A 13,209-nucleotide genomic window follows, 5' to 3' on the forward strand; every position below is an offset into this window, starting at 1 on the left:
CTACTTTTTAAAGTTGTTTTCTCTCTTGAACAGAGATCTTATTGGGATTTTTATTTTTGTTTGAATTGTTTATCACTTGTATTATTGTTTTTATTGATTTTATTGATTTTATGTAAAGCACCTTGAACTACAATTCTTGTATGAAATGTGCTATATAAATAAAGACTTACTTACTTACTTACTTACTTGTCTTGACCAACTGGTAATACTTTGGCTGGAGGATCTCTTGACCTAAAGTTTCTTCTCTGTGTGTGCTTGCTTCTGTCTGTGTGTGTGTGTGCGCGGGTTTGTACATGTGTGTGTGTGTGCGCGTTCCCCCAACAGTCGACAGCCTTCCCATCGGAGGTGAAGGGCCTGACCAAGCGCATCAGGACAGTGCTGATGGCCACGGCCCAGATGAGGGAGCACGAGAAGGACCCCGAGATGCTGCTGGACCTCCAGTACAGCCTGGCCCGGTCCTACGCCAGCACGCCCGAACTCAGGCGCACCTGGCTGGACAGCATGGCCCGGGCACACATCAAAAATGGAGACCTGTCCGAGGTACGTCCTGCTTCATGTCGTTTCTCCTCCAGAGTTTCGGGAACACCTCGATAGTTTGGGTAATCGTTGGGAATATCCATATGTATTCATGTGTTGATTTTTACCAACCAAATTCCTTTCCACTGACAGTATTATCACGTAGAAGCTGTCTAATGTTTGGTTGTCCTATCCATGAACACGTTTAATCATTATATTTATGGTTAATGTACTGTAACTGAAGTCTAGACTCGTGCTAGCGAAGACAAGAGGGAGCGTGTGCGTGTGTGTGAGTGCTTGCGAGTGCTTGCGTGTTTATATGTTATCAAGTATGACCAGGTGTTCCTGTTTCTTTGTGTTAAGAAAAAGGAGAACGTACCCTCATGAAATGTTGCAAGGCTCAATGAAGTGCCAGTTTAAAAGTGATGCATTTATATACTTATATACCATGCAGTGATGTGCTCTGAAACAGCTACATTGAAAGAAAAAATCATGATGTCATACTAATTCAAGATTTATACTCACCCAGCACTGGTTTGTCTGTCTTGTCTCAACAGGCTGCTATGTGCTACGTCCATGTGGCTGCCTTGGTGGCAGAGTACCTTAACAGAAAGAGTAAGACTTCCCGTGTTGATCCTACACTCTCACTTCCACTCAGGGTCAGTCAAGACACTGTGGATCCACCAAGGCATGAGAGAAGGGGAGGTTGGAGGGCTGGCAGTGTTAAGATATGTTTCTACCACAAGATCCCGTAACTTTTCATTTGCAGAACTACTTTTCAAAGAGTTAGAAGGTTCCTGTCCCCAGATGATTAGGCAAATTAGGCTGATGTATGTATATATATAAAATAAATAGAAGTGAACTTATACGGGACACGCTTTGTTCCGTATTTTTGAGAATCATCTCAGGGCAAACCAATGAGAGAGAAATATTAGGTTACAATTAAGACAGAACAATCCCTCCTGCTTTCCCTCAGCCTGGTTCCTGCAGTAAAAAACATGGCGAGGTCCAGGGTATAGTTCCTAGTTCTGGGGTAAAGTTCTGCAGTGGAAACTCGTCGTAGACTTGTACCTATTTGTAATCCTCCTAAAAGTAAATCAAGTATTGCTTAATAATAATTGAATTGAATTGGGTTTCTTTGACACATTTGGTCATTTTTTACATTTCTGTATCAATCTTCTTATTTTTTAACTTCAGTCAGAAGTGAAAAATGCAAAGACAAGAAAGTGCAATTTCCAAGAAGTCTTAAAAGCATGCAAATCATCCACATTGACAATACACCACGTACAATCTTTTGCAATTCTCTCTACGTTCAAGCAAAGAAAAGATCATATCCTTTACAACTGTGGCATTTGGTTATGCATCTTATTGTATTGTTTGTAGAGATTTGCATAAACCGTTTGTACGGTAACAGACAGTCCAAAGGTTTATACCGTTGTTTTTACTGGCCCTTCAGTTGCATATACTGTACGTATACTCAAAACATGCACAATCAATCAAACACTCCATCCAGTAGGGTCAAAACAAAAATTAGTAGAGATCTCCATGGCTACTTTTCTATTCCATTTCAACTATGCAAATTACCGACAGACTAACCGACTGACCAAGCCTCACAGGAAGGGAAGTTCTATTACAGTAAACCATAATTTTTTTACACAGTTTTAAAAAGAAAAGCAGACATCGTCACACATCAACTAATATCCTTGTTGTAGAGTCTGTATAACAGTGTGGTTCTTGAGAAGAAAAATTCAATTTCATTTCCACAAAGTCTGTTTGGCACCATGTATCCTGGTTTGTGGGACTTTGCTACAAGTGTGTGTGTTTTCCCCAGAGCTTTTCCCCAGCGGCTTGGCAGCCTTCAAAAGGATCACCCTGAACATAGAGGAAGAGGCTGCCATGAAGGAAGACACAGGGATGCAGGATGTCTACTACTCTGAAGTGAGTGCAGGGGCGTCGCTAACGCCAGTGAGAGAAGAAAGGACTCCAAGGTCTCCTGGCTTGGCAAGGGCCCACCATTGTGCATTTACCGCTAGTAAACAGTGTTAAGTTGAATGAAACGGCTGAGGATTCCTTGAAATGCCTCCTGGTGTGTGACCCAGAGTTTTTTTTTTGTACAGAAACCGTCAGAAAATATATTTTCCAACTTGTTTATTATTAGAAAACCATTTAGTGCCAAAACGCGATTCATTCGTTCTCATTCAGTCATTACTGCAGGCCCATAGTGACGTCATCAGAGTTGACCTCGGGTCGTTTAGTAAAGGAGAACCTCCAGGATAACTTGTTTACATTTTGATAGGTCTTGGTGTTGTCAGACGCTGGTTGATGGTACATTGATCCCATGTGTGTTTGTTGGCATTCAGGAGGTGTTAGTGGAACGCCTGGAGCTGTGTGTGGAGGGATTGTGGAAGGCCGAGCGATATGAGCTCATCACACACATTGCCAAGCTCCTCATCCCCGTGTATGAGAAATGCCACGAGTTTCAGGTGCGTAGCCTGAAAACCCACAAACGACAGCACGGTGAAAGGAAACATGTTGTCATGACACATGCTCATATATGACTGATCTAGGCCTGTAGAGCTTCTGTATCCATCACAAACACAACTACACACACAAACTCACACGCATGCACCGATATTGCACAGCCGGACGCACACACAGATACACACAGATTTTCCTTGCAAGTGTTTATAATGCATTCAACAAACCAGCCCGTGGTTTATGGAATACATTCTCTGGTGTAAATACTGCTGTGAGAAGTTTACTCTCCCATATTTCACTCTGCACCGGGACCTAGTCTGTTTTTAAATTGAGCTCTTTTGGCTAGTTGCAAGCCTCTGTGTTGCATCTGCCAGCAAATCGGCTCAATCAGAGGAGAGGTCAAACATATTTCCTTTAGCTTCATGGAAGCTTGCTCACAAACACGTCAGCACAAGCACGTTTCCCAGCAGCGCGTGTTCTGTCTGCATGCCAACAATCCTCAGCACTAACAGGGCAACGCCGTGTTCCGTTTCGATGCAGAAGCTGAGTAGACTGTACGACACGCTGCACCGGGCCTACAACAAGATCCTGGAGGTGATGCACTCAGGCAGAAGACTCCTGGGGACCTACTTCCGAGTAGCCTTCTACGGACAGGTGGGGAGATCGAGGATGCGACACACACCCCGCTCACACACACTTGCAGAATCTCAAGACTTAGAATAACTTAAGAGAATGACAGCACGGGTAAATGTCACACGTGACTTTGCGCTCTCCGGTTGTGTGGAGGGCGGAGTCTGACGGACATGCATTGATCTGTGGAAAAGTATCATATGCTAAAGTCAAAATAAAATCACCTAGAATCAGTCTAATTAATAATTAATTTGTTAATTAATTAATTAATGAATAGGTCACGCATACTCCTTCTGTCATTAGAATGTTACCCACCTGGGGTTAACTAGGGTTGACTAGATTAAATAGAGACACAGGTCCCTTTTGCATTCTCTAAAACATATCATGCTTTCTTCCCTGGGGAAAAAACCTGATCTGATATGACAAGATTAGTAACAGCTGTGTAAGTTGATATTTGCCATCACATGTAGTACACAGTGACATTCAATCAGATGGCATGTCAATGAGGCATTTTAGAGTAGTCAAACAGACCTCGAAATCACCAGAAGGAAGTGCAGAACACACCACCACAAATGTCAAAATTGAGATGATTCTCACTTCTCTCTTTACTATTATTATTCTTAATATCAAACATGTATATCAAAGGCCATTCATTTATGTCGATTTGAGAACTGTGTATTTTAAAACACATTTAAAAGCCTCATAAAAATTATTTGCATCCAGTACAATGCCAAAATGGAGATCTACGTATCAGCTAAAGAGGAGGTTAGGACAATTCACTCGCATGAACAAAGTCACAAATTCACTCGCATGAACAAATCCCTTTAACTGGGCATTTGCAATGAACCAAGGATTTGACCAATGGAAACAGCCATTTTTATTTGGCATCCGGGAACATTGTTGCAGCTGCTCCCACTGCATTTAGTCTCAAACTGATGTGTCTACAGGGCTTCTTTGAAGAGGAGGATGGAATCGAGTATGTGTACAAGGAGCCAAAGCTCACAGGGCTGTCCGAAATCTCCCAACGTCTCCTTGCGCTCTACGGAGATAAGTTTGGAGCCGAAAACCTTAAAATCATACAGGACTCCAACAAGGTAACTTAGATTCCAGAAAATGCTGTGAGAACAGTCAAACACATGTATTTTTCTTGGACTCGTAGTGGATGTCAAATCCAGTTCAGTAAATTTAACCAGAAACTACTATTAGTTCCACGCCTTCACAGAGCTGGCTACAGATCTCTCAGCCAAACCCATCTAGCTGTTTTTGGTGGGAAACTTAGCGATGGCTGTTAAGTTGTTGTCTCTTTATAACATCTGGATGACATTGTATTCTTGTTCGGATTAGGTTGATTAGTTTCATAAGGCTATAATTTGTTTACTTTCTGTACATGCTTAATCGATTTTACGTAAAGGATGCTTTACTAGTAACACTATTAACATTTATGAGTTACAAAGTACCTATCAGTTCCGACTTTTAACTTCCCACTAGGTCAACCCCAAAGACCTAGATCCCAAGTTTGCGTACGTCCAGGTCACCTTCGTCAAGCCCTACTTCGAGGAAAAGGAGGCTCCAGAGAAGAAGACGGACTTTGAGAAGTGCCACAACATCAACCAGTTTGTGTTCGAGACGCCGTACACACTGAACGGAAAGAAACACGGAGGAGTGGAGGAGCAGTGCAAGAGGAGGACTGTGCTCAAAAGTAACCATTACTTCTCACATTCTTTTTTGCTTACCCCTTTTCACAAAAAAAATGTTCTACTCCACTCCTTAGAAATACTTCACTACTGTATTACCAGAGACCAAAATATATAGGTTAATGTTTAGTTTTATTTTAAATGTTTACCTATTGACAAATGGCTTGTTTGTCTTTCTGATAAGGACTTCCCCCTTAGGCCAGTAGCAGGTGGTAGCTACCCCTGGTGACAGCAGGGTGACAACAGACTAAGCTGGGCTGTTCTTCCTCACTGCACTCCATCTAAGAACCATACCACTTACCTATTCACATAAACAAATGCTGCTAACTGTAGCCTGATTACACTATCTACAACACAAATGACCTCCTCGAGCCAAGTCTCGATCTCTCGCTTGTACTGAATTTGCCAAGATGGTCATCTGATAACAATTCTGTACTTTAAAACGCTGGGTGATTTGCAACAATGGAGTAGGTTAAGTATGTTAACATATCTAGAAATCACAAAGTTATCATGAAGAAAATGTAATCATTTAGCGGACACTTTTATTCAAAAGGACATACGGAAAGTGCATGCAGAAAGGTCAACAGAACATCTTAAGACTAAAGAACAGAACCGTCTACACAACTAACCAAAATATGTGGTTCAAACATAAAAAAACGACGATGCCTTCATCAAAACATAGACCGGCGTGCATCCAAGTCAGGGAAGCCACAGTGAGAACAAGGCCTGGTTGTTGTGTTGCTGATAAGTAAAATAGTTGGCAGACACCTACACGAGCCGAGCCAGATATGCACCTGCTGCCACTGCCTTCTCTGCTCTCCCTAGCGGCCAACACGTTCCCCTATGTGAAGAAGCGTGTGGAGGTGATGGGGGAGAAACACGTGGAGCTGAAGCCGGTGGACGTTGCCATAGACGAGATGAGGGCTCGCACGGCCGAGCTCCACAAGCTGTGCTCCAGCCAGGAGGTGGACATGATCCAGCTGCAGCTCAAACTGCAGGGCTGTGTCTCTGTACAGGTAGGCCCACAGTGTACAGTTATATACAGTTATATACAGTTACAGGTCATACAGTTATATAAAGTTACAGTTATATACAGTTACAGGTCATAGTTATATACAGTTACAGTTATATACAGTTACAGGTCATGCAGTTATATACAGTTACAGATCATAGTTATATACAGTTACAGGTCATGCAGTTATATACAGTTACAGGTCATAGTTATATACAGTTACAGTTATATACAGTTACAAGTCATACAGGTATATACAGTTACAGGTCATAGTTATATACAGTTACAGTTATATACAGTTACAGGTCATAGAGGAGCTTCAACTCTTCTAGGAAGGCTTTCCACAAGGTTTAGGAGTGTGTTTATGGGAATTTTGGACCATTCTTCCAGAAGTGCATTTGTGAGGTCAGACACTGATGTTGGACGAGAGGGCCTGGCTCTCAGTCTCCGCTCTAATTCGTACCAAAGGTGTTCTATCGGGTTGATGTCAGGCAGGCCAGTCAACTTCTTCCACACCAAACTCGCTCATCCATGTCTTTATGGCCCTTGCTTTGTGCACTGGTGCACAGTCATGTTGGAACACTAAGGGGCCATCTCCTAACTGTTCCCACAAAGTTGGGAGCACGAAATTGTCCCAAAATTGTTGGTATGCTGAAGCATTAACAGTTCCTTTCACTGGAACTAAAGGGCCAAGCCCAAGTCCCGAAAAACAACCCCACACCATAATCCCCCCTCACCGAACTTTACACTTGGCACAATGCAGTCAGAGAAGTACCGTTCTCCTGGTAACCGCCAAACCCAGATTCATCCATCAGATTGCCAGAAGGAGAAGCATAACTTGTCACTCCAGAGAACACGTCTCCACTGCTCTAGAGTCCATTGGCGGCGTGCTTTACACCACTGCTTCCGACGCTTTGCATTGCACTTGGCGATGTAAGGTTTGGATGCAGCTGCTCGGCCATGGAAACCCATTCCATGAAGCTCTCTACTCTCTGTTCTTTAGCTAATCTAAAGATCACATGAAGTTTGGAAGTCTGTAGCTATTGACTGCAGAAAGTTGGCGCCCTCTGCGCACTATGATTTGGATAGCTGAGTGAATAATTTTGGCAATATAGTGTATATACAGTACAGGTCACACAGTTACAGGTCATACCGTTTTTTACAGTTACAGGTCATACAGTTATATACAGTTACAGGTACATACAGTTACAGGTCATACCGTTTTTTACAGTTACAGGTCATACAGTTATATACAGTTACAGGTACATACAGTTACAGGTCATGCAGTTATATACGTACAGTTTACATTTACATTTATTCATTTAGCAGACGCTTTTATCCAAAGCGACTTCCAAGAGAGAGCTTTACAAAGTGCATAGGTCACTGATCATAACAACAAGATAGCCACAAAAACATTGCGAGTAGCCAAAACATGAAGCACACATTGTGAACAACCAAAGTAAGTGCCAAAGGGAAGAACCATAAGAGCATGTAGTTAAACAAGTTACAATTAAACAACATGAACCGCTATAAGTGCAAGTGTACCTGTGGAAAAAGCAAGCAACAATAATAAATACAATATATCACAGTGAGTACAAAAATTTCAATCAGTTACCACTAACCACAAGAGCAACAAGTCTCTAAGCAAGAGTCATTGTGATCATGGTGGTCATCATGTGGTCATTGTGAGGGAGTCAGGTGGCTGAGCGGTGAGGGAATCGGGCTAGTAATCCGAAGGTTGCCAGTTCGATTCCCGGTCATGCCAACTGACGTTGTGTCCTTGGGAAAGGCACTTCACCCTGCTTGCCTTGGGGGAATGTCCCTGTACTTACTGTAAGTCGCTCTGGATAAGAGCGTCTGCTAAATGACTAAATGTAAAATGTAATGTAATGTGATCCTTGAGGAAACTAACATCGGGTCAAGCGAACCATTCCTAAGTACCGTTGTACTCCCGGAACAAGTGCATCTTGAGCCTTTTCTTGAAGGTGGAGAGACAGTCAGTGTCTCTGATGGAGGTGGGGAGTTGATTCCACCACTGGGGGGCCAGACAGGAGAAGAGCTTGTGTTGGGACCGGGCGGTCTTGAGCGGTGGGACCACCAGGCGGTTGTCTGAAGAAGACCGTAGGTGACGGGTGGGGGTGTAAGGCTGCAGGAGAGACTTGATGTAGACGGGTGCAGTCCCGTTCACTGCTCGGAAGGTCAGTACCAGGGTCTTGAATCTGATACGGGCCATGATAGGTAGCCAGTGGAGAGAGATGAGGAGCGGGGTAACATGGGAGCGTCTGGGTAGATTGTAGACCAGGCGGGCCGCTGCGTTCTGAATCCTCTGAAGAGGACGGGTTGCACATGCTGGGAGACCAGCGAGCAGCGAGTTGCAATAGTCCAACTTGGAGAGGACAAGTGCTTGGACTAGCAGCTGGGTGGAGTGCTCAGACAGGTATCTCCTGATCTTCCGGATGTTGTAGAGGGTGAATCTACACGACCGGGAGACTGCAGCAATGTGGGCCGTGAGGGAGAGCTCGTCGTCCATGGTAACCCCAAGGTTCCTGGCAGAGGATGAAGGGGTCACCGTCGCAGATCCCAGGGTGATTGAGAGATCGTGGGAGATGGAGGGTTTAGCCGGGATGATGAGAAGTTCTGTTTTGGCGAGGTTCAGCTGGAGGTGGTGTTACAGTTACAGGTACAGTGTTACAGTTACAGGTAACACTGTGCCTGATCCAGCCTGCAGCTTGGTGTCTCTCACTTCTCGTTTCAAAAGGCCGCACTATAGGAGAACCAAGCTAACCACTGCTGCCCCTTATCAAACTTCCAGGCAGTGTCTCAAGTAGACAGAGTGTTGTGTAAATACACACACTTGCAATTCTTGTCGGTATCATAGGGTTACTCAATAAAGTTTACTCAAATACTGTGGCAACCCTACAGCTAACAGCTGGACTGTGTAACTTGAGATAACATCCCATGGAAACTATTTTTACCATGATTTAATCCTAACACTTTTATTAATGAAAAGAATGTAAAACCTCCAGAAATGGCTTTGTATGGTTGTTTTGTCATTTCAAAAAAAGATTTTGTGTGTGCAGATCTTCCTTTTTGTTTTGTTTGTTTATTGTTGTTCTCATAACCTTGGTTGCCCCCCAGGTGAACGCTGGGCCCATGGCTTATGCCAGAGCCTTTCTGGATGATTCAAAAACCAACCTGTCCAACACCAAGAAAGCGAAAGAGCTCAAGGAAATATTTAGGTGGGTGCAAGATGGGCATGGCCCAAGAAAGGCTGTGGTTGTTCTTGGCTAATCTATTCGAAAACATGCCATCTGCAGATTTAAAGGGAAGACTGTAATTGAATGTGTCCTTGTGACTTGCTCTTAATACAACAATACTTTTTACCATCCAACCCTGTCACACCAATCCTTTTTAACTTGTATTCTTGTATATGTGTGTGTCTGTGTGTGCGTGTCGGTTTGCGCTGTAGGCGGTTTGTCCAGGCCTGCAGCATGGCACTCGACATCAACGAGCGTCTTATCAAGGAGGACCAATTTGAGTACCATGAAGGTCTGAAAACCAACTTCAAGGATATGGTCAAGGAGCTGTCTGACATAATCCATGAACAGGTACTATACGACCATACACGCACACACGCACGCATGCTTTCACTCTCCCTTTCTTTCTCTCATACCTGCATCACTGGCATCTCCGTTTCTAAACAAAGGCTTACACACACAGGGGTTCGTTTCTCCTGAACTTTGGACTTTAATCCCATGCTTTTTTTATCTGTTGCATTTTTCAGCTATGTAATCAGGCACCTGCGTTATCTCAGGCCTCCCCAAAAATATATACATTCCTGCTACGTCATAGTCCATATCCACCCATTGTAACGATACCAGGTAGATCCCAGAAAGGGAAGAGGACCCAGACGCAGAGTAAACGGTCTGGTGTTTTATTCCACACAAAGGACAAGGCAAAATCGTAGTCAAACAGAAACAGGTCGGTAATCCACAAGGCAGAAATAATCCAACGGGCTAGGCACAATACAAGGTCAAAGAAACAGGGCAAAGGTTAAACACTATAGAAATCAATCCGAATATATATGCTCAGTTTGTCGCTAACACAAACAATACCACACAATGAAACAAACGAAGGGCCTGACTTAAATAGGCACGCTAACAATTAACAGGTGCAATCACTACAACCAAATGACAGCCAGAACAACACGGGACATAGAAATGTAATACTAGACAGTGAAAAACCAGAACTAGAACCTGAAGCAAAACCAAACCAAAAGAAAGAGGACAAACAAAAAAGGAACATAATAAAAAGAACCCTCACACCCATCACGTTCTCGTAAGGTGCAATCTATACTCCCACTAGTTGTGACTGGGTATTTCTGAATGAGATTATTTAGAAATAACAAATCAAAAATGTTATTGATCAAGGGCTTTCATTTTCATTTGACCTTGTAATACACTTCGATTCGTTTTTCTCGTCCACTGTAATACAGTTGAGTGAAGTAAACTGAATGCATTTGGACACAGGGACCTAAACGTCCAAGCTGAGACTACCAGGATGGGGGTTAGATCCTAAATGGGTCCTTCCATATACAGGGAAATGGGAGCCAGTGCTTCTCTATTTGACATTGAGGATTCATGAGCTGAACTAGGGAAGAAGCCCTGTGACTGCCTAGCAGCCCTGAACAATTGTTTAACTATACAGACATTTCCAGAATAAAACATAATTTACAGTATTTGTGTGTTAATTGAGTATGGCTATAAAAAGGCAGGGATTTAGAGATTGTTTCATAGATATTTGAGAATGGAGAAGTTACTTTCCTTGTTGTGAGAAGCTGTCTGGGGAGTGGCAGTTGTGTTGCAACCCGTTTCATATAGGAACGTCTGCAAAATGGTTCAGAGAGCCGTCAGGGCAAGAACCGACTTGCTGTACAGTTGCACAAGAACACACACACACAATACAATTGCTTGATTTTGAAAACGATACACATGGTGTAGTATGATGAGTCAGTTTGGTTTGCAGTGAATGATGGTTTTCTCAAAGATGTGTTTAGACCATAACTACCTGCCGTAGAGACGTTTTCTAATCTTGTCAAAAGTGCTTCTTTCGGTCTCAGTGCAGTCGTCTGTCTTTCTAACTTTTCTTCTTCTTGTCTTTGCTGCCCTTCAGCTTTAAGAAAGCCAGGTAATATGTTTATGGTTTTACGTGTCAGTTACATATGTAAACTGCCATCTGTGATTATAGACCCCTCCTGTAAATGTGCTGATTGGCCGTGGGGTGCGTCTGTAACAGAACTCATAAAGATTGCACTGGTCCATGGTCGATGGGTTTAACTATTTTATTATATGGTGTCACCACAAAAAAAAGGGTGCAAAAAAGTCAGAATTTCATTGACATGAACTAAAGCTCAAGTTTAATTCTTGTCACATGTTGGAAGGGTTATTATTATCATTATTTTATTAATTCATTTTTATTGTTGAGACCTGGCGCTAGCTTAACATATTACATGTTACAACATAAATTGTTTTAATAATTTGAAAAAATCCCCAGATCTACCAGGAGGACATGATGCGCTCCCTGCTTCAGAACTCCATGCATGTGTTTCGTGCCATCAGTGGAACTTCAACAGACCTTGGCTAGTCCAGTCCTTCTGTGCCATCATCTTGCCTTAAAACAGAATCTCCTTGGTCTTTATGTCTTCTACAGACCTTCCAGAGTTACTGTATGTGTTTTAGGAACGGCACCTTTGAGTTGGACATGGACAACACTTTGACCTTGCAGGCCCCTCTTTCTTATGCCTAGTTACCTAGTTATGTCCAACAAAATATAATGGGTTTGAAATACAGAGCAGTATTGAGATATCTCTGTCTAGACTGTGGAGTGGAATGTATGAGAGCAAAGTGACACTGTACATACAAATGTTAGCATGTCAACCTGATGTTATGAGTCACATCTGTAAGATGACTTTGCACTTTCGTGGGAATGGTATGTTTTTATTTTACTTTTAGTGGCCAGGATACTTGGTCTTATTGTACGTTTGACAGAACTCTATGCAGACAACAGTACTCACTACCTCTGTGTTTTCCAGTGTCAACCAGACCTCAGGCTGTAAGCTACAGAAAACTCTTGTTTGCCTTACATGCTAGTTCTGTATGTGTTTGAGGACAGTGAGGTCTGTGTATGGATGCATCATATGCCAATTACTCTGAGCGAAACTAAGAATGTGGCTTTGCTGTTGTCTGTGTAATAAAGCCTATGGGATGGTGTCATTTCACCATGAGCTTATCTTATAACTGAACTGATTGTGTGCTGTACACACTATCATTTTTTCATTAGAAATGCTGTGCAGTTGCTTACAGCTTACTGAGGTTTTAAGGAGCCATTCTGTCTCCCTATGGTATGTTGTGCCCCATCCTCAGTCTCTTCTATTTCGTTACAAGTTCTAGAACTCAGTAAAGTGCTGTTTGTCCAGTATTTCACAAGTGCTACACTGAAATGAACAGATAGATGATAATATGCAAATGTGTATAATATATTGTTATGCTGTAAATGAATACACTTTATCTGTGTATGTATGTGAGTATTTATATTTGTATTATCTTGGACAAATAACAGGTCCAAAATGTGGTCTAGTAAGATAAATGTTAATTGTGTTTTTTATTTGAATTTTTAATTGCATTGTGAGTACAACAGCTTATCAATCATACTTTGTAAAATCGTTGATGATTAAAAGATTTTTGCATTTTACATTTTGTCATTTAGCAGACGCTCTTATCCAGAGCGACTTACAGTAAGTACAGGGACATTCCCCCCGAGGCAAGTAGGGTGAAGTGCCTTGCCCAAGGACACAACGTCATTGGAACAGCCTGGAATCGA

The 13,209-nt window shown here is 42.6% G+C and overlaps 1 protein-coding gene across 4 annotated transcripts in view; it reads left to right on the top strand.

Annotated features, from left to right (window-relative positions):
* Positions 1 to 13,076, top strand: part of dock11 (dedicator of cytokinesis 11) — a 57,489-nt gene extending 44,413 nt beyond the window's left edge. For 2 of the 4 annotated variants that reach the window (XM_062449572.1, XM_062449571.1), the window contains 11 exons: positions 325 to 540; positions 1,074 to 1,131; positions 2,348 to 2,454; positions 2,877 to 2,999; positions 3,535 to 3,648; positions 4,572 to 4,718; positions 5,113 to 5,323; positions 6,144 to 6,334; positions 9,469 to 9,569; positions 9,800 to 9,938; positions 11,884 to 13,076. In XM_062449572.1, the coding sequence (XP_062305556.1) occupies positions 325 to 540; positions 1,074 to 1,131; positions 2,348 to 2,454; positions 2,877 to 2,999; positions 3,535 to 3,648; positions 4,572 to 4,718; positions 5,113 to 5,323; positions 6,144 to 6,334; positions 9,469 to 9,569; positions 9,800 to 9,938; positions 11,884 to 11,973 (1,497 nt within the window). In that variant the 3' untranslated portion in view covers positions 11,974 to 13,076. Of the gene's footprint in view, positions 1 to 324; positions 541 to 1,073; positions 1,132 to 2,347; positions 2,455 to 2,876; positions 3,000 to 3,534; positions 3,649 to 4,571; positions 4,719 to 5,112; positions 5,324 to 5,502; positions 6,089 to 6,143; positions 6,335 to 9,468; positions 9,570 to 9,799; positions 9,939 to 11,502; positions 11,518 to 11,883 lie in introns of those variants that run through there. The other 2 variants (XM_062449573.1, XM_062449574.1) reach the window with 2 other exon arrangements.
* Positions 13,077 to 13,209: the final 133 nt, after the last annotated feature.

Source organism: Osmerus eperlanus, chromosome 23 (assembly GCF_963692335.1).
Source record: "Osmerus eperlanus chromosome 23, fOsmEpe2.1, whole genome shotgun sequence".
NCBI classification, from domain to species: domain Eukaryota; kingdom Metazoa; phylum Chordata; class Actinopteri; order Osmeriformes; family Osmeridae; genus Osmerus; species Osmerus eperlanus.